Source organism: Echinops telfairi, unplaced genomic scaffold (assembly GCF_000313985.2).
Source record: "Echinops telfairi isolate 266 unplaced genomic scaffold, ASM31398v2 ScPeMD7_60;HRSCAF=208, whole genome shotgun sequence".
NCBI lineage: Eukaryota > Metazoa > Chordata > Mammalia > Afrosoricida > Tenrecidae > Echinops > Echinops telfairi.
Window position 1 is genome coordinate 18,996,564 of NW_022103958.1, and position 26,117 is coordinate 19,022,680.

Here is a 26,117-nt window from a genome sequence, read left to right on the forward strand (position 1 = left end):
GGTATAAATAAAGGCATGTACATATGTAAATATATTTATATATGAGGATAGGGAAATACATCTATGTGCATATATTTATAAGTTTGGTATTAAGGTAGCAGATGGACATTGGACCTCCACTCAAGTACTCCTTCAATGCAAGAACACCTTGTTCTATTAAACTCCATGATGCTCACTGTGTTAGACAGGGTTCTATAGAGAGATAAAACCAAATTGCTGATAATTAAATATATTTATTTATAAAGATAATTAGATATATAACAAGAAATGAACTGTTAAATTATATACAGATAAATATAACAAATGAACAGTTAAATTATAAGCACTACAAATGGCTCATAGTTGTGAGAGACTAGCAGTTCTTCTCCTCTCTCTGCTGCCAGATCGCCCTCTATTTATAGAGTGAGGCTATCTCAGCACAGCAGCCAATCACAAGGCAGATCACCAACTGTCAACTGACCACCAGTCCCAACTGCCAGACCCCAGCCCCAGAGATGCCTTAAAGGGATCTCAACTCACAGAGACACAGTCCACAGGCTAGGCATCCAACAGACAGTGTAGCCTATAAATTGAGGCAAAGAACGAGCAAGGTAGCCGCACACTGGTCCGATGATCAAAGAGCAAGAGACAAGAAAGATGAGGCTCACTGAGCCATTATCTCTCCGCCCTTCAGTTAATCCTACTTGTATTTATCAGCCAGGCTGGCATAATAAACTATATCACTCACCTTCCTGACAAGATCTCTGAAGACAAAGTGCTGCATGAGGAAATTTGGTGAAGAAAGCTGAAGGAGCCCGGCTATCAAAAGATATAGCGTCTGGGGTCTTAGAGACTTGAAGGTAAACAAGTGGCCATCTAGCTCAGAAGCAACAAAGCCCACATTGAAGAAGCACACCAGCCTGTGTGATTATGAGGTCCCAAAGGGATGAGGTATCAGGTATCATCAGAACAAAAAATCCTATAATTGTGAATGAGGGGGAGTGTGGAGTGGGGACCCAAAGCCCATCTGTAGACAACTGGACATCCCCTTAACGTGAGGATATGAGCCAGTCAGGTGCAGTGTAGTAACGATGAAACATACAACTTTCCTCTAGTTCCTAAATGCTTCCTACCCGCCATCCATCATGATCCCAATTCTACCTTACAAATCTGGCTAGACCACAGGATGTACATTGCTATAGATAGGAACTGGAAACAAGGAATCCAGGTGGAATCCAGGACAGATGATCCTTTCAGGACCAGTGGTGAGAGTGGCAATACCTAGAGGGTGGAGGAAGGTAGGGTAGAAAGGGGGAACCGATTACAGAGATCTACATATAATCTTCTCCCTGGGAGATGGACAACAGAAGAGTGGGTGAAAGGAGACGTCGGACAGTGTAAGATATGACAAAATAATAATTTATAAATTATCGAGGGTTCATGAGGGAGTGGGGAGTGAAGAGGGAGGGGGGGAAATGCGGAGCTGATGCTAGGGGCTTAAGGTGAGAGCCAATGTTTTAAGAATGATGAGGGTAACGAATGTACAAACGTGCTTTATACAATTGATGTATATATGGATTGTGATAAGAGTTGTATGAGCCCCCAATAAGAGGATAAAAAAAGGCATCTCCAAAACAAAGCAACAACAAAACCCCAAATACCTACACTTGAAGTAACAAAACTATGTGGTTACTTACCTTTGTATAAGGGAGCTTCACAAGTTTGTTGAATAGTATTAAAGGGTAATGGAAAATTTTGCATTTTTGAAGTATATGTACGTATGTTGTTAAGTACCATCAATTCAGTTCTGATTCACATTGCCCCAAATGTATAACAGAACTAAACACTGCCCAGTTCTGTGCCACCCTCACGATTGTTATGTTTGAGTCCATTTTGCAGCTACTGTGTTGTGTGTATAGATGTAGGCACACAGATAAACTCAAGTGCTAAGTGCTAGGCTGCTAATGAGAAGGTTGATGGCTCAAACCCACCAGGTCATCCCTGGGAGAAAGAAGAGACAATCTGCTTCTGTACAGATTTACAGCCTAAGAACCCTTATGAACAAGTTCTACTCTATACTACTGGGTTGGAATTGACTCAATGGCATTGGAGTTTTGGTACTTGTATTTAAGTATATGCATCTATGTATATAAAATAAAGCACACAAGGAACACAAAAACAGATACACCTTAAACTAACTAAACACTTAACATGATGAGTTTATGGGTCTAAAGGCTCAGGATCATTAAGTCTCATGGGACAACTCTCAGTCAATTGGCATAACACAATACCAACAAATTATGTTCTCTAAAATCTAGTTTGATGAACAGCATTCAGGGTCTTAAAAAGCTAGCAAGACCAGTAACAACTGGTCTCTATGTGTCAGGAGGAAAAGTGAAAGAAAGAAAAACAAAGGTCAAGGGAAGAAAACAGTCTATTGAATGAGCAGTCTATAAAACCACAACCTCATTTACCCTGAGACCAGAAGAACTAGGTGTAACCAGCTATCAGTACCAACCATTCCGATCAGGAAAACAATAGATGGATTCTGGGAGAATGGAAGCAAAATGTGGAAGAGATCGCTAAGTTTTTGGTTGAGACTCAAGGCCTCCTACTACTGTCTACTACTGTCTTGAGATACTTTTCATACCTTCAACCAAAACTATTTCATGCAATCATCTTTCAGGGGAATACAAGAATGACTGAGAAAATAAACAATTACCACCGGGTTCCTTTAAAGCATCTATATGAAACCAAATAGTCAACATTTACTCTAAAGCAAAGATGAGACAAGAGGCAAAGACACTAATGATTGGAAATGGAACCACCTGAATGGCAATGAGAACGCGGACATTGAAAAAATGCAGCCAATGTCACCGAGCAAACTATGTAGGAATTATTACACAGGAACTTAGTGTGCTGTGCACTTTCACAGAAAACACTTATTAAAAACAAAAACAAAAAAACCCTACAGTCAACATCATACTCAATGGTGAAAGACTCATTTCCCACCCCCCAAAGATCTTGAACAAGTATGTCCACACTCCATTCCAACACTAGACTGAAGTCTCAGTCTATACATTAAGGCAGAAATGAAAATGACATCAGTTGGAAAGGAAGAAATAAAACGAAGTTCTACAGCTGGGCCTCTATTTTAAGAAACAAACCCTCACTTTGAATGAAAGCAAACTCTGAATGATCAACATAAATTTAACAGATTGTTTCCACTGTCAAGACTGTAGTAAAATACTTGATAAAAATTCAGAAACATTTTAGTACTACAAACACTGGGAAGACCTGGACTTGAGCCCCAATCTAAAGGGAATAGAAATCAGTAAGAATACCAGGGAGGACCTAATGTCGGGGGTTAAATGGAGAGAAAATGTTTTGAGAAACGATGTAACGATGTACAAATGTGCTTTACACAATTGATGTGTGTATGGATTGGGATAACAGTTGTATGAGCCCCTAATAAAATGTTAAAAAAAACAAAAACAAAAACAAAAAAAAAGGAATACCAGGTAGCCATTGGGCCTCCACTCAAGTACTCCCTCAACGCAAGAATATTTTGTTCTATTAAACTGGCATTCTATGATGCTCACCTTCCCGACACAACCGCTGAAGACAAAATAGGTGGATAAGCAAATGTGGTGAAGAAAGCTGATGGTGCCAGGCTATCAAAAAGTATAGCATCTGGGGTCTTAAAGGCTTGAAGGTAATTAAGCGGCCATCAAGCTCAGAAGCAACAAAGCCCACATGGAAGAAGCACACCAGCCTATGCAACCATGAGATGTCGAAGGGATCAGGTATAAGGCATCATCAGAACAAAAAATCTTACCATAGTGAATGATGGGGGGAGTGCGGAGTGGAGACCCAAAGCCCATTAGTAGGCCACTGGAGATCCCCTTGCAGAGGGGTCTCGGGGAGGAGATGAGCCGGTCAGGGTGCGATGTAACAATGATGAAAAATACAACTTTCCTCTAGTTCCTAAATGTTTCCTCCCTGCTCCCACTACCATGACTCGAATTCGACCTTGCAAGGCTGGCTAGACCAGAGGATGTACACTGGTACAGATAGGAAGTGAAAATAAAGGGAATCCAGGGCGGATGAGCCCTACAGGACCAGTGGTGTGAGTGGCGAAACAGGGAGGGTAGAGGGAGAGTGGGTAGGAAAGAGGGAACCAGTTACAAGGAACTATATGTGACCTCCTCCCTGGGGGACGGACAACAGAAAAGTGGGTGAAGGGAGATGTCAGACAGGGCAAGATATGACAAAATAACACTTTATAAACTATCAAGGGCTCATGAGGGAGGGGTGAGCGGGGAGGGAGGGGGAAAATGAGGACCTAATGTTGGTGGTTTAAGTTGAGAGAAAATGTTTTGAGAATGATGTACAAATGCGCTTTACACAATTGATGTGTGTATGGATTGCGATAACATTTGTATGAGCCCCTAATAAAATGTTTTAAAAAAAACCAAAAAAACTCTAGAGACCTAATTAAAAAAAAAAAAAGAATACCAGGTAGCCTTTGTTCCAGCATTTAAGTATACCTTCCCTATTTAAAGATCCTGTAGTGCAATGGGTTAAGCATGGAGCTGCTATACATCAAGTTCATTGGTTCAAATCCATCAGCTGCTCCATGGGAAGAAAGATGAGGCGGTTTCTTCTGGAAAAGATTTAGTTTCTGAAACCCCAAGGAACAGTACTATGTGCTGTAAGGTTGCTTAGTCAGAATTAAATAGACAGTAGTGGGTTCTCTGCATATAAATATATATCCCACTGGTCATTATATTGTAAATATATTCTTTCCTGACTGTATCATTCAGTTTACATTGATCTTAGCCTATGGTCCATTGGATTTTTCATAATTCAAGTTCATAATGGACATGAATAGGGAAATCATTATCAGATTATTCATCACAAAAATTATTTACTAGAAAACACTAGTACGTTACATTCTCACTCTCATCGAGTTGATGCCAACTCAGAGGAACCCACTAGGACAGGCCAGAACTGCCCTTGTGAGTTTCTGGGACTGTAACCTTTTATGGGAGAAGAAAGTCCTGAGTGGCTGGTGGTTTTGAACTGCTGACCTGGCAGCAGCTCAACTCGTAGCCACTATGCCACCCAGGTACTTTAAAACATGTAATATGTTCTCTTAGTCATGTGGATAATTTAAAATCAACAAATAAGAGGAAACATCTGTAACTAAGGACTTCTCCTTTACAACATACTAAGACTGGCTACAGCAGGACAGAAAAGCTAAAAAAAGCCTATATTCTGGAAATTTTACAAGTGATTAGAAGTTGGTATCAGTCCATAGCTCACACCTTCTTATTTACCATGGACCATAGAATGTGGAGTACAATAAGCCCTTCATAGTCTCTCTGTGATTTCATTCCAACTATCTGACATTGTCATTTGCGCAAAACTCAGAAGACAAGCCACAAAATTAAGGCAAAGCTCAGCTACTTTAATCCACAGTCACTTTAATGTCCCATTTTTCTTTTACATAAACTCATTTATTCACTAAACATCTATAGAATATTGACTAGGTTTCAGGCCTCAGTTATACAAAGATGATCGTGTTGTTGCTGTGTGCCCTTTCCCCAATTCTAACTAACAGTGACCCACCTTACAGGGCAGAGTAGAACAGCCCCACAGCATTTCCTGAGCTGTTATCTTTATAGGAGTTTATCACTAAGTCTTTTCTCCTACAGAGCTTCTGGGAGGGTTCCTTTAAGTTAGCAACTGAATGTTTAGCCATTGAGCCAGGGTACAGTCACAATAAACTAATGTGTCAACTTAAATGCTTTTTATCTCTGGAGGTAGATACGATGTACGGTATCATTATCGCCTATTTACAGATGAGCTACAGACCATAAGTCACACAGCTATTAAGCCAGAATTTGAACCCAAAGTAATTAAAGCCCAGAGGCAAAATTTTTAACCATAACACTTTGCTGGCCTAAAGAGACTTACTTTAATGTAATTAGATAGATAAATAAAACATCAATAAAAGTTTTCACAAATATTTAAGAACTGTGGGGATTCAGAAGAAAAGAACATCAATCCCCATTTGGAGTGACTTTACAGATGGTCCAAAAAGAGAACTATTTGTTCACTGGCCTTAAAAATGAAGAGGGCACCTAGATAGTGGAAAGCAAGTTCGGAGGCCCACCACTGTGAAGGGGCTCGCTAGACTATGAAACAATGAGAAACACAGTCATGGCTGAAGAAAGAAGTCAGTGGAGCAGGAAAACAGAATATGAAACTAACAGATTTGAGATAGTTTTACATATTATTTTTATTTCTTCTCCATGAAACAAAGAGATGTGCCTGGAAATGAAATAATAATCAGTATGTATATATGTAGGTATGTGTGTGTGTGTACATATGTATATAAGGGCTGAAGTGCTAACTGCAAGGTCAGCAGCTAGTTCAAAACCACCAAACCCCCTGAAGGAGAAAGACAAGCTATCTTCTCAAATAGGTTTACAGTTTTGGATACATGGGGTAGCTATTAAACAGAATCCCCTTGATGATAGTGTGTAAATTGATGATACGGATTTTAACTAAACATGAGATAATAATGGTTACCTGGAAGAAAATCTTAGATTAGAGATTATAAAAGGTTTTTTCTCGTAACATAAAAGGAATATAATTAATTATTACATACTATCATATATATTAAATACTATATAATATATATTATCATATAAATATTATGAGTGGGGATGAGGGATGTAAAGCCCTATTAAGATTAGCTTTAAACCTAAAGTCTTTAATTCTATGACTGACTTTTTATTATGTTAATTCCCCTCTGTAGCCAAATAAGAATTCTAAAGAAATGTATTAGCAGGCATTTATGGTGTTACTTGGGATACCAAATGTTAACTGAGTTTAATAGTAAAAGGTAGTCTCAAGTTCAGAGAGGCAGAGAAGATACCACAATACCAGGCTTAACTCATAAAGCACCATTCTTTTTATATGAAAGCTGAGTAAGAATAGAAGTGCTAGAACCAAACCTTTCTGGTTTCAGAGTCCAGCTCTCTTACTAATTGTTGACACCTAGGTCAGTTTATTTACACTCAGTTGTATCATCTGTATATTGGAGATATCAATGCACACCTCTCAGCACTGCTACTAGTTTGCAGTTCAGAAGTGGTAGCTATATTAATATCCCAAGTATTTTTTCCTTAAAATAGTAAGTTCAATACTTATCTGCCCTGGTTGGTAGGGTGAGCAGGGAGGGAAAGAGGATTTCAGGAGTAAGTAATGATGACAGGAGGGAGTACTAGAATGGACTGTGATTCCATGCATCACCTTAAAGGTGAGTTGACCATGAGGGAGAGTGAAAATTTATGTGGGGGTGATTGTATAATTCTCTGTGATATGGTTGAATGATTGAACTATTGGATTACATGATAAGTAAATTACTTGTGAATAAAACTACTGGGGAAGAAGAAGGTAAATAAATGCTGACCGGCAGGGAAAAGACGAAAGCAAAAACAAATTTAACTGGCAACTGTTTACAAAAAGCACTGCTCCTTAAAGCATGTCACTTTTGACAAAAGAAAATGGAAACTAAAACGAAGCATGCACTCAAATATTTGGGCATATAATCTGCAACCACCAGAGTTTTAAAAATCTTTATCATAATATATAACCTGTACATAATATGTTGCCTAATTTAACAATAAAATAGTTAAAAGTGGCATACTAAGAAAATATACTGGCTTATTATCACAGCAGGACCTCCAATATGATCCCTTATCCCCATAAACTACCCCAAGATGCCTCACATTAGAGAAGGCTAGATAGCATGTTGTGTCAGTTATACTGCATGTGATAAAAAGTCAAGACCAGAACTATATAAAACCAGGCACATTCCAATAAGCAAGGAATATTAAAGACCCTTACCTATGTACTTTGTCCCGAAAAGTTATTTGCAGAACTGTTTTACACCAAGAAAGCCTAAATTACAGTCTGTCACTTCAAAAACAGAAAATTGTGCAAAGTTGTAATTATGAATAAACTTTAAAACTTTACCTGTTTTCTTCTTTTTGTCAGAAGTAGCATCCAAAGCAGGTAAGGTAGTAGAGATGCTTTTATAAATATCATGACTGCATGCTGCAGGATCTTCATCATCAGAAGAAAAGGAAGATATTTGTTCCAAGTTTTTAAGTTCACTATCAACTTTTTCTGATGGGCTGTTATTCCCACTTTCAGACCCTAAAGACATGGGTGTTGTAGATAAAGTCTTTGGAAGTGGCGGGGGACAAAGTGTACGAACAATCTGGTTCCCTGGCCGTCTAGTCCTGTTAGGCATTCGTACAGCAAGAGTGGAAAACTGCTGTTTGGGCCCAGATTTCAGAAAATCTAAGAAAGAGGCAATAAATCCTGTTTTGACCTCTGGCTGTTTTTCCTCTACTTCTTTTATCTTCTGTCTCATTTTTTCTTGATGCTGATAACCATCATGGCAGCTTTCTGAGGAAGGAGGAGTATATGGCAAATACATATCTGTTCCCCTGGGATTCTGGCGCTTGCCTTGAGTAGGTCTTTTCACCTGTTTCTGATTATGGCTGTCTTCATCTTTAATTTGCCCTTTCCCTTTAGCTTTTTTCTTTTGAACATTAAAATGAATCAAGTCTTGGTTTTCTTCTTCAATCTTGACATTGATTGCATCCCCAGGTTGGGCCATGGCCAACAGAGCAAGTGCACTCCTAGTCGGATTCATGGGCACAACATTATCATCACTCCCTAAAGTAAATTCACTCTCTGATGTAGCACTCTCTCCACTTATACTTCTACTACTAGAAACAAGCTCTTGGTTTCTGTTATTATTTAGTATATTATCAACAGGAACTTCACTGTTTTCTTCAGATTCATGATTGGTAGTAGACTGTTTCTTGTTAGAGCCAGAACTTTGCTCGGGGTCTTCATGACTTGATCCAACCAAAGTTACTTTAGATGCTACATTTTGATCACGTCTTTCAATGTGCTTTTGATCAAGAGTTATTTTTGACTGAATGGTAGGTTGTGGAGAAAGGTTGATGGCAATCTGACTTCCATTTAAAGGAATTTCATTTATATTCTGGGGCTTTCCCACTGTGGCTGTTATAGAGCTAAAATCTGAAGTCACATGCCTGGCATCTAATGTCTGCTGAAACTGAGCTTTAGGATCACCATCTTCAACAGCCTGAATGGTTTCACCTGAAGCTGACTTGGAAAACTCAGAAGGTGTAACTCCACACGCTGCTGCTGTAGCTGCTAAGATATCATCTACATTCGATAAGATACTTCTTTCATCACTAAGAAGCATTGCCTCGGAGAAACATATTGATCCCAGAGAAACAAACTGATTCTTGGAATCATGCTGATTTGTTGCATTAAAATGGTCCTTTGTTGCAAGATGCTGTTGTAATGATTTTGAAGACTCAGAGATGTCCATTTTCAAAATTTCAGAATTTTGAGGATGGAGTTGCTGCTGAGGATGTTCACCATTGCTCTGAATAATATGACCATCCATTTGAAGGAAAGGATGTACTATTTGTTGAGGACTTTGAACACGCTGTACTTGTAAAGATGTCTTTGCTTGTGTTAAACCTGCCTGCAGTAAAGACTGCTGAAGAATTTGTAAATCACAAGCAGAGTCTAAAAGAACCTGCGCATTAGGAATAGACACCTGATGGCCATGCCCTAAAGTAGGAGCTGGAAGCGGAATCTGAGATGAAGTATTAATTATTTGATCATGCTGTTCCTGGATCTTGGCTTCCTGTACCTTATGCATAAGAGAATGCTGTTCATTTAGGTCTTTTGTATTCAACCTTATCTGTGAGGCTTGCATTAAATTAGTTGCCTTCTTAACATCAAGAGTTGATGTATTATTGACCTGGCCAATTTGTTGATTAAGTTGTGTCACTGGTCCAACCATGCTTTCTTCTTTTTTTGACCCTTGTAGGGCAATCCCAAGTTGATCTTCCAGACGAGAATTACTTCTGATTACACTCTGAGGATACCTGTCATCTGCTTTTGATACCTTATAAGCTGATTCTTGAGCATTAATTTCTCCGTCAGATAGTCTTTGCGTTGATGACTCAAGAGGTGTTTGCGTCTGTAACACCTGTAAGTCTTGCACTGGAAAATCACCTTCTTGCTTTGAAGATGTATAAACATTTGAATCAAGTTTTCTCTCAGAAAAAGACTTTAGATCGGGGGAAGGTATGTTATTCTGTAATGTCTGACAATGAGGAGAGGATGCAAAAGATGTTGACTGGACAGCAGGCAAATACTTTTGGGCTGGGGGAGACGATGACCCTTGAGTCTGAGCATTTTGGGAAGAATGCAAAGAAATGTAATTCTGGGTTGGGCTAGACACTGGCAAGTTCTGAGCCCGGGAGGCAGAAGAGTAAGAAAGAGAGGGGGCTGTTAACGTTAAGGACTGGCCTGAAGCATAGCTGTCTGAAGGACTAACAATGGACATAACTTGTGATTGAGATGAGTAGCTAACCTGTGACTGGCTAACTGGGGATAAACCCTGAGAGTGACCAGATGAATAACTTTGGGATTGACTGACTGAAGACAGGTCTCTAGTTTGGGCAGGGTAATTCTCACTTGTAACTGAAGATAATACCGGTTGTTGATTAGAAGAATAACTAAGTGTCTGATTTTCAGAAGTTATAGTCTGAGACGAACCTGAAAAAGCCAATGTTTTATATAAGGACGGCAACTTCTCCACCTTGCTAGACCTATAAACCTGTGAATGAACAATAGATGGCACATTCTGTGGTTGTACTAAACCATAATTCTGGGACTGACTAACCGATAAAAGGCTTGGTAGCTGCGCTGTAGAATAAATTTGTGCTTGGCCCGGAATCACAGAACTCTGGTTGTGTAAGGGTTTGGAATAGTTTAGTGTTTGCAAAGGAGGAATTATACTTTGAGGTTTGGGTGTCTTAGTTGGCCTTGGTGGTTGTTTTACAGAACAGTTTTTTCCTTTTGTAGAAGGAGGATACCCTGGTGATGGAATTGCAGAAGAGTAAGACTGAGCAAGTTCCACTGAGACCTGGGAGGTCTTCTGTTGCAGTCCTCCATTGCTCACCTGAGTAGAATCTCCAATTGAGCTACAGGATAAAGAGGACTGCCTGGTTGTTTCGGGAAAACTAACTACACTTGCATTTGATAGATAACTATGTAAGGAATGCTGTGAACCAGTCAGTTGTGCCTGAATAGACTGGGTACCAGAAGGCCGCTGGTGGTGTTTGATAACACTACATTCTCGAAGAAGAGCTCTTTCCATGGAGGCAGTAGAACTAGGAAAGAGAGTTGGACTGTAGGCTTGAGGAGTTTGCTGAGCTCCTCCAAGTGCTGAAGGCAACAAACTAAACTGAGGTTGTAAAAGATGGGGTGCTGACTCTTGAGCTGAGCGATACGTTGAAGACTGAGGTGGTGTGCTATTACTTAACGCTGAACTGCCCAGGCGCTCAAACGCCAAAGCAGACGGAACAGTTCCCTGGGACGTCTTGATCGGTAGCAAAGGATCATGAGGGTTTACAATTCCATTTGATGTAGTGCTAAAAGTGGAATCCTGAAGCACCAAAGGCGAGGTGGGAGCAAAGTTTCTGTTGCTAAAGGTGGTAGGATGCTGATAAGTGGAGAGGGCAGAGGGTGGAAGGGTTCCAGTGGTTGGCAAAGGCCCCGTAACAAATAGCTCGGTTGCTGCTGAGGAATGCATACCTATGAAGAGAAAAAAATGAAGGTCTTTATAAAATCTCAGCACATATACTAACAGACAAAGGGGCTTCAAAAAGCTCATGGAAAATGGAATCTTTTCATAAACTTCTAAAGACCGTTTCTAAGTTTTCATAGTAGTGAGCTGCATAAGTTTGAGCCCATCAAAATCTCTGTAAGACTGAAAACTCTAATAAATTTGTTCTCCTTGCACAGTTAAAAAAAATTCCATTTCAAAATAGCTGGCTTTCTTAAAGCAAAAATAAAGTTACAAAAATATCAAGATGATCACTGCCATGAGTTTACATGTAGTTGATTGAGTAATTTACCCTAAAATCCCAATGTAAAATACAAACATACATGGTATCAAAAATGAAACACTAAATTGCTTACATTTTACCTGAGTCAGCCTTGACCCTTAGCAAACTTATGCACAACAGAATAAAACACTGCGTGATCCAACTCCAGCCTCACACTTATTCCTATGTCTGAGCCCATTGATGTAGCCACTGTGTCAATGTAGTTGAGGGCCTTCCTCTTTTTCACTGCCTAAATTTATACTTCACACATTCCAGTTACAATTATTAGAAGATTTTTGCAGCTGTTTCTCTTTACCTATAGTCGTGCCCCATCAGCAAATGAAGATCCTAAAGCGTCCACTCCCATAGACTTTACCCAACTCAAGTCAACATGGTTGATTCCCCTCCAAAAAGCATCTCCTCTTCAGGCACATTTTGAGTGCCCTTGGACTTGAGGGGCCCACCCTCTGGCACCATCTTGATAATATTCTGCTTCCTTTGGTTAGGCTTTCAGTATTTGACAATGCTTTGAAACTATGCATAAGATTTTCAGCTGCTGCTTCCTCCAAAGTGGTGAGCGAAGTCCTTCTTCACTGCCTGTTCTTAAACTTGTTCACTTTGAGTGACCATGCTGGCATTTGAAATACCAGTGACATAGCTTCTAGCACCAGAGTAACACACAAGCCACCACAGTACCACTAAGTGACAAACAAGTGGTGGACAGTGAGATTTTATCTCACATACTTCAGACATGTTATCAGAAGAGACCAGTCCCTGAAGAAGGACATCAAAATGGTCAGTGTTAAAAATTAAGACGTGCAATAAACTATATTGAGACAGTGGCTGCAATAATGACCTCAAACATTGCAACAATTGTGAGAATGGCATAGCTCTGGACAATATTATGCTTTATTTTACATACAGTTACAGTGAGTTGAAACCAACTCAATGGCACCGAACAATAGCAAGTGGAAAGAACCAATGTTCATCAACAGAGGTTGCATCGTGAGTCACCAAGCAGATTCCGACTCATATTGACACCTCCATGCCAGAGCAGAACGGCCCTTAGGGTTGTCTTTGCCGTATATTTTATAGGAACAGATTGCTCACTTTCTCCTGTGAAGCCACTGGGTGGGTTCAAACTACCAACTGCTTCTGTTAGCAGTTTTAAAAATCTAAGAAAAAGAAATAACAAAATGCTAACTCCTTTAAAAAAGATAATCACTAATACTCATGAGCTATTATTTTCCAGTTTATATATCTTTTTATTGTTCAAATATTTTGAAGTAAGCTACTATTAAAAAGAAAAAAAATTGGGAAGATTCCCTGACTCAAAAAAACATTCCCTCATTTCTTTCCATAAAATGTCAAAAAAGTATTACTGTTGTAAAGAAAGAAAATATCTAGGCACTTAAACGAAATAATAGCATTTGAAATTACTATCTATCATAGGAACTGGTATAAACTATTAAAATAACCTAGTTCAATTCCCTTGCTATAGTGATGAGAACTTGGTTCTTGAGAGGGGATGTGGCTTGTCTGAGGTCAGAAAGTTGCATAGTAGCACTCATCAAACTCCAACTATTTAATTTACTGCTCCTTCCATTGCATCACATACCTCCTCTCTCTATGTGTGTTTGTACGGAGAGTAGAACTATAAAGAGTAGACAGCAATAAAAAAACTGGAATTTAACAATGTTTAAAGCTATACAAAATTGATTTAGCCATAATGTTTACTCTAACGTAAGAACATGTTTTAGTTATATATGTCACAACCATACCTAAGAAGCTCTGCTGGCATAGTGGGTTACACATTGAGCTACAAACCACAAGGTTAGTAGTTCCAACCCATCAGCTGCTCTGCAGGAGGATTAGGCTTTCTATTTCCATAAAGAGATACAGTCTCAAAAACCTGTCCTATAGAGTCACTGGGAGTTGGAATGGACTCAGTGGCAGTAAGTGTGAACCATACCTAAATGCCGATTGTAATTACGGTGGTAACTGATACTCTCACATTTATGCCTAGAATGTGGATTAGGCTACTGGTTAAGATCAGAAAATTATGGAGGGCTTAAAATAGCTTCTATTGCTTGAAATTACTTTATCCTGGAGAGTAATAAAGGATATATTTTACATACAACTGTTAATTTATGAGGAAGCTCAAAAGTTAATTCTCCCAAACTTTTTGAAACTCCCTTATTTTACATCAGTGTAGAAGGGCGTCTCTGAGGCTAGCAGAGCAAATTTTGAAATGCATTCAAAGTCATATTTTAATCTTAGATAAGCCAACTGAAGATGTTCTTTATCACATCACATGAACACAGACCCTCTTCCAACCATATACATGTGTGTGGTGTGTATCCCAATGTTTAGGTCCAATTTAACGTCTGTGGTGCCCTGGGGAAGATTGGGATGGCACTTCCATCTTATTAACCTGAAAAGCTCTTCTGATTTCAATTCAATACAGGGTCAAATTACAAAAATCAAGTTTTAATATTGGAACAAAACCAAAATCTTAAAAAAAACAAAAACCATTATACAAGATAAACACGTTTTACAGAAAACATTGGCAAAATTCCAACGTGAATCCCTCTAACCATTGACCAGGGATGGAAACAGCCTTGTTACTTGACAGAGTTTATTAGAAAGTGGATAAATGCAGATGTATTTAGGTTAAAATTTTAAATCTTATCATTTGTGGGAGAAAGATGGAGTCTATAACGATTTACATGTAGCCTTTTAAACCCACCACAGCAAATCTATCCTGTCTTATAAGGGCACTAGGAGTTGCAGTCAGCTCAATGGCAATACATTTGGATTTTATTTTTTCACCCATTTAAAATTTGTTCTAGTTTTTATTATTTTCTGCTTTCTTTTGGATTAAGAGCTTTCGTGTTTTTGTTTTGCTGGGTTTTTTTAAGGGGTGGAGATGACGAGGGTTAGATTAATAGTTTCTTACGGTTATGGCAACAAAGTTTGTAGGGAAATCAGGTATTAATGAATACAAAAATGAAGAAAAAAGTCTAAAATTGATTATAGTGATTATATAACTCTTTTATACTTAAACGATTCAATTGTATGGTATATGAATTATGTCAACAAAACTTGAAATTAAAAAACAAATAAAAATGAAAAGTGACCCCTCCCCCCCAAAATGAAAAGTGATAAAAAAAAAAAATTGACAGGCCCCAATAGTTTTCCAAAATAATTGATAAGATAAAGAAAAACCATTTATGGGCAATATAAAGTTTTGTTAAATATCTGTCAATTGACAGAAGGAGTTTTATGTATTCAGCAAACAGAAATATATATTTTAATTCTTTTGTTAAATGTTTCTCTTCCATTTCTATAACTCTAATTGCTATATCTCTATTTCTGGCTAAGGTTAAATAAAATTGAATTTATGGAGTAGGGGCAAAGAAACTTTCCTGTCTTTATTGAAATACAAAAAAAATGTTAACCCTATAAAGCCAAGAGCGACGTTTTTGTACCATTTAATTGAAATGTGTCTGGTACAGAAATTATGAAGGTTTTGGAGCTGATGATGATGTCGACAAAATCGCCGCACTTTACTAGTACTATGCATACCCCTAGTCACACATTTTAGTGGCAAAATGCTTGAATCATGGCACATGTTTTGACCGATTGTGCGTGAGTTAGTTAATTGTGCCAGCCTGGCCGATAATCACATGTGGTGCTGGTTGAAAGGCGGAGGGATAAATGGGTGGTGAAGCCTCGCCTTTCTAGTTCTCGGGTCTCTTGTTTTGTGATGGTTGTATCGGGTGCAGCTGCCTTAGCAGTTCCCTGCTTCAGCTTGCAAGATGGACTTCCTACAAGACATCCCCAAGGAGAAGCTGCATGGATCTATCCCGATGCAGCCCTGGGTGCTGGAGCAGCCGTGTGGAGACCCTTGCCAGTGCTGAGATGCTTACACGTTCACGGACTCAGCTTTCCTCCTGCAGTCGGCATCATTGCCTCTGTTTTGTGAGGTGGAGGACTTTGTGGACTGGTGTTGGGTAAATGGGTTAATGTTGGACTTGTGGGCTTGGGCAGTATTGTGTTAGGATATTTTCGTGATACACCTTTTCTTTACATAAAACTCTCTCTTATACATGAGTCACCGTGGATTTGTTTCTCCAAAGTACCTAGACTAATACAGTGCGTTTGAGGTTAAGGGGTCGTTGACATTCAGTGCATTTTATGATAATTTTCAATCTAGTGAAGTTTTCGTGTTGATATATTTAGTATATGTTCATAAAACTGTAGTTTTTATGTCAAAGGTATAATACTCATAAAAAACATTATATTTATTATATATTTCTGCTATTTTGAAATGTAACGACTTCATTATGTTCGTCTTTTGAATTGACGGTGACACAAATTACCACAGCATGGACTGTGATTTGTTTTATGGAAAACGGCAAATTTATGACCTAGATGGAAGTGATACAGACTCAGACAAAGAACCAGATGCTAATATGGATGAAATTGGTAAATAGAATGTGTATTATATTTAAATTTTTTATTTTATAATATAAAATTTTAATTATATTGCTATTCAAACTATTTTGATAATAATATTTATTTTTTCCCATGATAGGAAGTGTATATATGCCCGATTATTCTGATTTGGATAATTAGAAGACCTCGTAGTAAGTAATGTTAATACTAGTGAAGATGAGTTAGAAACTTCAGTTGTTGACAAATCAATTCCAATAAGTACAAGTTCAAAGCCATCCACATCAAGAAATCGAAGAATTCCTCTTTGGCGGCACATTTCTGGAGACGGTACAGCTAGACCTGTGCCTGAATGGTTAGGACAAATAGATTCTTCTGGGGGAGTAAAGCGTTCTGTTGAATAGTTTAGACATTTTTCTCGAAGGATATCATTACCCATATTGTCGACCTATCAAATCTTTATGCAATCCAGCAAAGTCCCAATTAACCTTTTGCACTGAGTAGCCACGAACTTGAGCAATTTTGGGGTACACTGCTTGATTTGATAGACTCGCTAACTATACTGTACAGAATTCACATCAGATCGAAAAAATATTATCACAAATTATTTTTTCATTTTATAGATGTGACTGTTGTGAACTCTTGGCTACTTTATCGCAGAGACTGTGAGAGCCTTCAGTTACCAAAAATAAATAAATAAATCCAAAGTCTGCAAGAGTTCAAAATGAGCATCGCTGAAGCTCCTCTTCCTGAAGGAAGAAGTAATAGACCAATAAAAAAGAGGCAGACCTTCTACTAGTTTACTGATGCTGAGTTTGCTAACAAAAGAGAAGAGGTCCTGCCACCAGAAGTTTCCCTGGAAGAGATGCCCGTTTGGATGGTCTTCACCATTACCCTGAGGTCACAAACAGAGGACGATGCAAAAATGTAAATTGCAAAAGTACACCAGTATTTTTCTGCAGCAAATGCAAAGTTCATCTTTGTACTGTATCACAAAAGAAAAACATTGTTTTGTTCAATTTCACACTAAAATTATAAACAAATAAATTTTGTATTATATTTTATAAATAAAATAAGTTTTCAATTTGTTTTTATATTTAAAAATAAAATAAGATGAAAAACAATATAGAAATGAAGGTACATTTTTAATTCTTGTATTATAAATCCACAGGTGAATGTGACAATTTGGTTACATTTAAAAAACATTGCAAATTTTATATTTTTTAAATATATTTTGGTGATTATATATGTTGATAACTATGAAAGAATAAAAATCATTCAATGCCAAGACTGAATTTTATTATACCATATACCCAACCCGAAGTCAGTAAAATAAATGAAATTTAATTTTTGCTCCTCTCAAATAGACAAGTAACTATAAAATCATCAGATATAAACTTTTTATCAAGATATAGTTTTACCAGTAATCTACCCTCTCCAATTTCAACTTTTTCACCCAAGGGCTAAAGCAGAATTTCTGCCAGTAACAAATATGTGATCTTTGTCGACTTTAAAATGTGAAAAATCCCAGGCTTCAAAGTTCACTGGAAGATAAATAATTAACACTGCTCTCAGCAACTCTACCTTAGTGTGGCCATGAAGTGCAGCGTGGGTCAAGAATCTTAGTAGACTTAATTACCTGTCTGCCAGGATGAAGCCCTGAATTGTGGTAAAAGAGTAGTTCCTGAAGAAGCAGCCTGTGCAGGTCGGGATTCAACAGCAGAGAGAAAACTCATCACTGGAGATTCTTTAGTGTTAGTGACGGCACTGTTCACATTACTTTCAAAGATTCCAGAAAGACCTACATTTGAAAAGAAAATAGATCTCAAAGAAAAAATATGTACTCAAAAAAAGTTATAGCCCTGACTATATTTTATAAATAAATTTCTAAAAGTTGAGACTAAAAGTTTCTACAACCCTAAACTTTAATTTTAAAATAGCAATAAATGATCATTTGACCAAGCGGGTTTCTAATTTAAAATCTCCAAAGTTGCACAATCTATTGATTATTTGAGCATTTTCTATTGCATGATTATACCCTACATACTTTTCTAAATGAACAGTTAACATTTAATTTTTCTTATTTACTAAATAGTCCCAGATTCATGATATTTCACGAGAATTGTTACCAGTTGGCTGAGGTGAAGTAGCATATCCAGGAGGCTGATGAGAAGCTGCAAAAGTCTGTCTCTGAAGGAGATCTGCTTCAGAGTGTGAGGGATGTCCTTCTTCATAGCTCAAACTAAAGGACATTAAAAAACAATGACCAAAAACATACCCAAACTATACACACATAAAAAATTTCAAGGACACCAACTATAAAAAGTGACAGAAGTCTGATAAAATGATCACAGTATCCACTGTCATTGAGTCAACTCTGACTCCTAGGGACCAGCGAATGATTTCTGAGGCAGACAGACTTATCTTTCTCCCTCAGTGTGACAGGTAGGTTTAAACCACCAACCTTGCAGTTATCAGTCCAATCTTTACCTGTCACAATTAAAAAAATAAACAACCCACAGTCAAGTCAATGCTGACTCACATAGACCTCCTGTGGGTTATGGAGATTATAACTGTTCACAAGTAGAAAGCCCAGTCTCTCTTCCACATATCTGCTGACGGTTTCGAACTGCCAACCATGCAAATCACAGCCCAACTTGAAACTACTGTACCACCAAGGCACCTTACCTGTCACAATAGGAAAAATATTTTGAAAAGGTACTAGGAAGAATAGCAGTATGTAGCATTTTCTTTAATTCAACTTTATCTTAAAAGGAGTCCTTTTGCTGGGAAAAGCAGCATAATTCAGTAGAAAAGCATTACCATTGAAAATAGAGAAGCTAACTCATTCTCCTAGCTGTACTACCAGTTTACAGTGTGACTAAAACATGTAACTTGCTCACTGTGGAACTAATTTCCATATCTGTATGAAAAAATGGCTTAAAATGGAATAGGGAACCAGTGGAGAAGTCTGAGGGGCGGCCCCAATCCCAACTATGTGGATACCTGCCCCTCCCCCAGAAGAATTTATTTCAGGGTACAGCACTGAATCAGCAGCTCAGGGAGAGGGACATGTCTGATCCGAGCACACGGGAGCAAATGAAGGGGGAGGAAGAGAGAGTAGAGCACATCCTGGCCCACCAAGCCTTGAGGAAGATATTCCCGCTCAGAGCAGCCAATCCACAGAGAAGACCGCATGGCCGCTTGAAGGTAAACAAGTGGCCCCACTATGAGACATGACATCCCTCACTGACCCATAGTCCTACAGAGGACAATACTGGAGACAGTATGGGAATTCCACCGGATCTGATCCCACCACACCGAGACAAAACACTAAGGGTGTACAATAGCAAGGGAACAGAGCAATGAAATCCCCAGGGAATACAAAAAAAAATAGACTTTGGTGGCCAGGGCTTGGTGCCCCAACAGACTGGACTGGAAAATACTCCTAAAGGCCAACACAAAGTCCTTGAACTAACCACAAGCTTTTCTTTCTTGTTGTGTTTTGTTTTTCGTCATTGGTTTGTTGTTGTTGTTTTGTTTTCTTTTGTTGCTTGGTTTTGTTTTGTCTTGTTTTTGTGCATTTTATTATCTCCGCATGTCTGTCTAAATAAGATAGGCTGGATGAACAATCTGGAGGAGAGAACAATGGGACCGACATTTCCGGGGGACATGGGAGAGGGGGAAGTGAAGGGAAAGGTAGTGGTATTAACAAAACCCAGGGACAAGAGAACAACAAGTGATCCAAATTGGTGGTGAGGAGGGTGTAGGAGGCCTGGTAGGGCGTGATCAAGGGTAATGTAACCAAGAGGAATTACTGAAACCCAAAAGAAGTCTGAGCATGATAATGGGACAAGAAGAAAGTCAAAGGAAATAGAGGAAAGAGCTAGGTGGCAAAGGGCATTTATAGATCTAAATAAAGGCATGTACATATGTAAATATATCTATAGATGAGGATGGGGAAATAGACATATGTGCATATATTTATAGGTTTAGTATTAAGGTAGCAGATGTACATTGGGCCTCCACTCAAGTACTCCCTCAGTGCAAAAATACTTTGTTCTATTAAATTGGCATTCCATGATGCTCACCTTCCCAACACAATCACTGAAGACAAAGCGGGTGAATAAGCAAATGTGGTGAAGAAAGCTGAGGGTGCCCGGCTATCAAAAGATATAGCGTCTGGGGTCTTAAAGGCTTGAAGGTAAACAAGTGGCCATCTAGCTCAGAAGCAACAAAACCTACATGGAAAAAGCACACCAACCTGCATGATAACGAGGTGCCGAAGGGATCAGTTATCAGGCATCATCAGAACAAAAAATCTTATCATTGTGAATGAGGGGGAGAGTACAGAGTGGAGACCCAAAGCCCATTTGTAGGCCACTGGACATTCCCTTACAGAAGGGTCTCACGGAGGAGACGAGCCAGTCAGGGTGTGACGTAGCAACGATGAAACATACAACTTTCCTCTAGTTCCTAAAAGCTTCCTCCCCACCCACTATTATGATCCCAATTCTACCTTACAAATCTGGCTGGACCAGGGGAGGTACACTGGTACAGATAGGAACTGGAAAAACAGGGAATCCAGGGCAGATGATACCTTCAGGACCAGTGGTGAGAGTGGTGGTACCGGGAGGGTGAAGGGAAGGTGGGTTGGAAAGGGGAACCAATTATAAGGATCTACATATAACCTCCTCCCTGGGGGACGGACAACCGAAATATGGGTGAAGGGAGACATCAGATAGTGCAAGATATGATAAAATCATAACTTATAAATTTTCAAGGGTTCATGAGGGAGAGGGGAGCAGGGAAGGAGGGGGGAAAATGAGTAGCTGATACCAGGGGCTTAAGTGGTGAGCAAATGTTTTGAGAATGTTGAAGGCAATGAATGTACAAATGTGCTTTACACAATTGATGTATGTATGTATTGTGATAAGGGTTGTATGAGCCCCTAATAAAATGATTTAAAAATGGCTTAAAATTATCTCTAAGGTCCCTTTAGTTGTAACATTCTATGAAATCAGAGAATTCAAATTAGTGAACACTATTTCCTAATGAAAGAAATTAATAAAAGAATTCTACCAACAACTTCAGTTGGAAATTGATCAAACGTGCCACCAAGGTGCATTGATAATTAGTGGCAATTGCAACGCAAAAGCTGTAAATACAGAGGAAGCAACAGTAGATGGAAAATATGGTCTTGACAGACGTGAAGCTGGAGATCACATGATGGACTTTTACAAAACCAATGACTTGTTCATAGTAAATGCCTTTTTTTCAACAACACAAAAGGTGACTCTACCCATGGATTTCTTTTGGAATACATAGAAACCACATGGAGTACATATGTGGTAAAAGACAATGGAAGCGTCCAATTATCAGCAGTTAAAACCAAGCCAAGGGTTGAGTATAGATCACTTGCTCCTATGTAAGTTTATATCAAAGCTGAAGAAAACAAAAACAAGTCTAGTACAGTCAAAATATGACTTGAATTTTGAAAACATCTCAGGGGCATATTTGCTGCAATGAACACTAATGACAAAAGACCTGATGAGCTGTGGCAGGACATCACGAACATCATTCATGAAGAAAGCAAAAGGTCGTTAAATCAAGGAAGTTAAGAAAGAAAAGATAAAAGTGGCTATCAGTAGAGACTGAAACCTGAGAATACAAAGTCAAATATTACAATGAAATGTGCACCCCTAGAGTTAGAAAACTAAAAGGTAAGAAAATGCTCAGCCTATCTTAATCTGAAAAAAATTCAAGCCCCAAGATGCAATATTGAAAGATTCTAGAACAGAGTAGACCTATTCCTGTAGGTTTCTGAGCAGCAGGTCTCATCTTAGCAGCCTGACATGTAACCCCTCAGGGGTCCAAGCCAAAAAATAAGCAGCCCAAAATGCCCAAAACCTGATGAATGGATAGACAAAATGTAGCATATTTGTAAAATGGATCATTATTTAGCTATAAAAGGAGTGAAATATTAATACATGCTAAAACACAGATGAACCTTAAAAATACTGCCCCACCAAAGCTAGTCACAGACGACCACATATGATTCCATGTATATGAAATGCCCACAACAGACAAATCCATAGAACTAGAAAGTAGCTTCATTGATGCTAGATGCTGGGGAGAAAAGAAAATTAGGGACTGCTAAATGCTACAAGGTGAAAATGTTCTGAAATGTGACAGTGGTGACAGCTGTATAAGTCTTATGACTACAGTGATACCTCAGTTGTCAAACAGCCATAAGTTTCCATTTTCCACTACTCAAAAAGCCAAGTTTGAAAAAAAAAATCTGCTCAGTATAACTTTGCTCAGTAGTTGAACCGAAAATCTGACTCGTGTCATCTCTTGCCATGGACACAAAGCGGTGATGCTTCAAAGAGCCTCTCTCATGCACACAACATATAGTGCTGTGTTAGGGTGTTCAAACATTCATCGCTGTGCTTTAATTTTGCTCTTTATTTGTGTAAAATATGATAACCATAGCTCCAAAGAAAGTTAGTGAAGCCAGCAATAAAGCTAAGAGGAAACTGTAAGAACCTCAATAGTTAGAGAGAGATCACTGTCCCAACTCATAGTGAGCCAACATGATGACCTTTGATGCTGACTGTGCAGGCAGCATGGCATAACACAGGGGCTACACTAGAAGGACTTAACATAGAGGTCCGGTTGAATGAACTAAGCCCTGCAAGGAAGTTGCCTGCACCCTTGGACTAAGGTATTCAGATGGGAGTGGAAGCAGAGAATGGCCGCCCTGGGACTGTGGAAGTGGCAGTCATTGGACTTCGGGTGGAACCCCCAGCTCAGGAGGTGTCCAATGGAAAGAGACACAGAATCATCATATATTTAGTACCTCAATGCCCCCCTCACAGTGACATGATAGGTTTTGATCTGTTGGGCAGAGATCTGCACATGGAAGAACTGATCCAGAAGGTTTCCCCTGGCACCAAGCCCCATACTTAGGGTAAACAGAACTCAATAGAATGGGAGATTTCAAACTGTGCAGGGCAACACCACATGAGCTGTAGCTCAGGGTGCATCTGTACTCACTTCGACTCCTTACCAACAGTGTCTGGAATGCTGTCTCACGGGGAAAATTGATGTCACCAGTGCAATCGTCTTTTACCCCAGGGGGATAAAAGTTTTACCCCAGGGGGATGACTGACAATGTTGTACTTTGCTGTTTATATGGGTTGTTGTTTTCTTCCCTTTAGCTTTTTTGCCCTCTTAGTTTTTTGTTTGCTGGTTGGTCTGTTCCTGGTGCTGATGTCCTACGGGAGTTTGAATTTTGTCATTAAACAACAGCCAGAGTAAACCAAGTTGCGCATACTCCATGGACAAGTGGATGGATTCTGGGCTCCTACTTAACTGTATCCCCAATCCAAGAACAGTTCTGATAATATGACCCTGCTCAATACTCACCTTTATGAAATGATTGCTGAAGGTAAGGGTGCTACAGCAAAGTGTGGTGAAGAGAGCAGAAAGTGCCCTGCTCTCAATTGAAAGCTTGTATCCAAACAAGTACCATCTAAGCGAGGAGTCAACTAAGTTCATTTGGAAGAAGAATACCAGCTTGAGTGATCTAAACATGACTACAACAAAATCTAAATAAGACGAAGGGAAAAGTATCAGAAAATTGTGAACAGCCAATTTGTGGAAGGCTATGGAGAATGACAGTAGGAGCCCAAAACCCACCTGCAGAGTCAGTGAACAGTTAAGCTGCCGACAGACCCTCTAGCCTCAGGAAAAGGTCTGGAATAGCCTCACTACCACACAGGGTCACTGTAATCCTGATTACACTGGCTTAAACTTGGTATTTGGTCAGTTGACCTCCCGCTCTAGACCCAACCTGAATTTGTTCTAGATGCAAGGATTTCTTGCTTGTTCCGTGACAAAAATTCCTTCCCCAGCTTTTAAAATATTGAGGACGTTTTTTTCTTTCTTGCTCATTGTTATTTTTATCTTAATATTACTGTTTTATCCTTACCACTTTGTTTTTGGTTATTGTTTGTCAGTTTATGAAGCACAAAAGGAGTGGATGAAATGAGATAATAACTGATGCACTGGTTGTAGGGGATGTGGGGGGGAGATGGGGAAGTTGAAGGGATATAGTGGGTAAACAATGAAGGCGGGAGTGGGTGGGAGCACTAGAACTGAATATGATTACACAACTCATTTTAAAGGTAACTTAATTGGGGGGATGTTCTGAAATTGACTAAGTTAGTGACTGTACAATTCTTGACATGATTGTACTATTGAATTGTATGATATGTGGATTCTGTGGCAATAAAACTGAAAAGAAAAGAAGAAAGCACCCAGGCCTGTCAAAAAGAATTGCGAAATCTGAACCTGGTCACCTCCTCTGATTTGGTGGCTGAACACAGCATGGCTAAGTCAACATCAACATTTTTTTAAAGAAAAAAAATGTGATTAAAACAGGGATACACATGGTAGACAACTAAAAAGGAGGTGGGGAAAGGAAAAAAAATAATAAAAGAGAAATGGGTAGCGGGGGCACAGGACACTAACCCCCCAAGGGGAGGGTATTGTTTATATCTCCACGGGGAAAGAGGCACCAGACTTCAACCCAGTGCTCCAAGATGTGAATGCAACATGCCGGCGTGGAGTATGGAACAAGTGGAGAGGTCTGGGGGAAGGCCCCAATCCCAACTACTATGTGGACACCTGACCCTCCCCCTGAAGAATTTATTTCAAAGGACGGCATTGAATCTGCAGCTCCGGGAGACGGACATATCTAATCGGAGTACCCGGGAGCAGATGAAGTGGGAGGATGATAGAGTGGAGCACATCCTAGCCCACCAGCCTGTGAGGACCATGTTCCCAATTAGAGCAGCCTGTCCACAGAGAGGACCATATGACCAGTCCCACAATGAGACATGACACCCCTCACTGACCCATAGCCCTACATAAGACAATACCATAGACACAGTGTGGGAATCGTACCCAATCTGATCCCACCACACCGAGGCAAAACACTAAGGGGATGCAACAGAACAGCAAGGGAACGGAGCGGCGAGGTCCCCAGAGAATGCTGAAGGTGGACTTTGGGGTCAGGGCATGGTGCCCCAACAGACAGGACTAGAAAACACTCCTAAAGGCCAACAAACAATCCTTGAACTAACTACAAGCTTTTCTTTCTTGTTGTGTTTTGTTTTGTTTTTTGTCATTGGTTTGTTGTTGTTTTGTTGTATATTGTTGCTTGATTTTGCTCTGTCTTGTTTTTGTGCATATTATTATCTCTGCAGGCCTGTCTAAATAAGATAGGCTGGATGAACAATTTGGAAGAGAAAACAACGGGACTGACAGTTCTGGGGGGACATGGCAGGGTGTATGTGTGTGGGGGGGAATAGTGGTGTTAACCCAGAGACAAGGGAACAAGTGATCCAAATCAGTGGTGAGGAGGGTGTGGGAGGCCTGGTAGGGCGTGATCAAGGGTAATGTAACCAAGAGGAATTGCTGAAACTCAGGTGGGGACTGAGCATGACGGTGGGACAGGAGAAAAGTAAAAAGAAATAGAGTAAAGAGCTGTGAGGCAAAGGGCATTTATAGGGGTCTAGATAAAGGTATGTACATATATAATATATTTATATATGAGGATGGGGAAATAGATCTATGTGC

The 26,117-nt window shown here is 39.4% G+C and overlaps 1 protein-coding gene across 1 annotated transcript in view; it reads right to left on the minus strand.

The window, feature by feature from the left end:
- QSER1 (glutamine and serine rich 1) overlaps positions 1-18,764 on the minus strand; it is a 60,732-nt gene extending 41,968 nt beyond the window's left edge. Inside the window, 3 exon segments of the mRNA XM_045290940.1 lie at positions 8,032-11,718; positions 18,109-18,270; positions 18,599-18,764. Of these exon segments, the coding sequence (XP_045146875.1) occupies positions 8,032-11,718; positions 18,109-18,270; positions 18,599-18,764 (4,015 nt within the window).
- Positions 18,765-26,117: the final 7,353 nt, after the last annotated feature.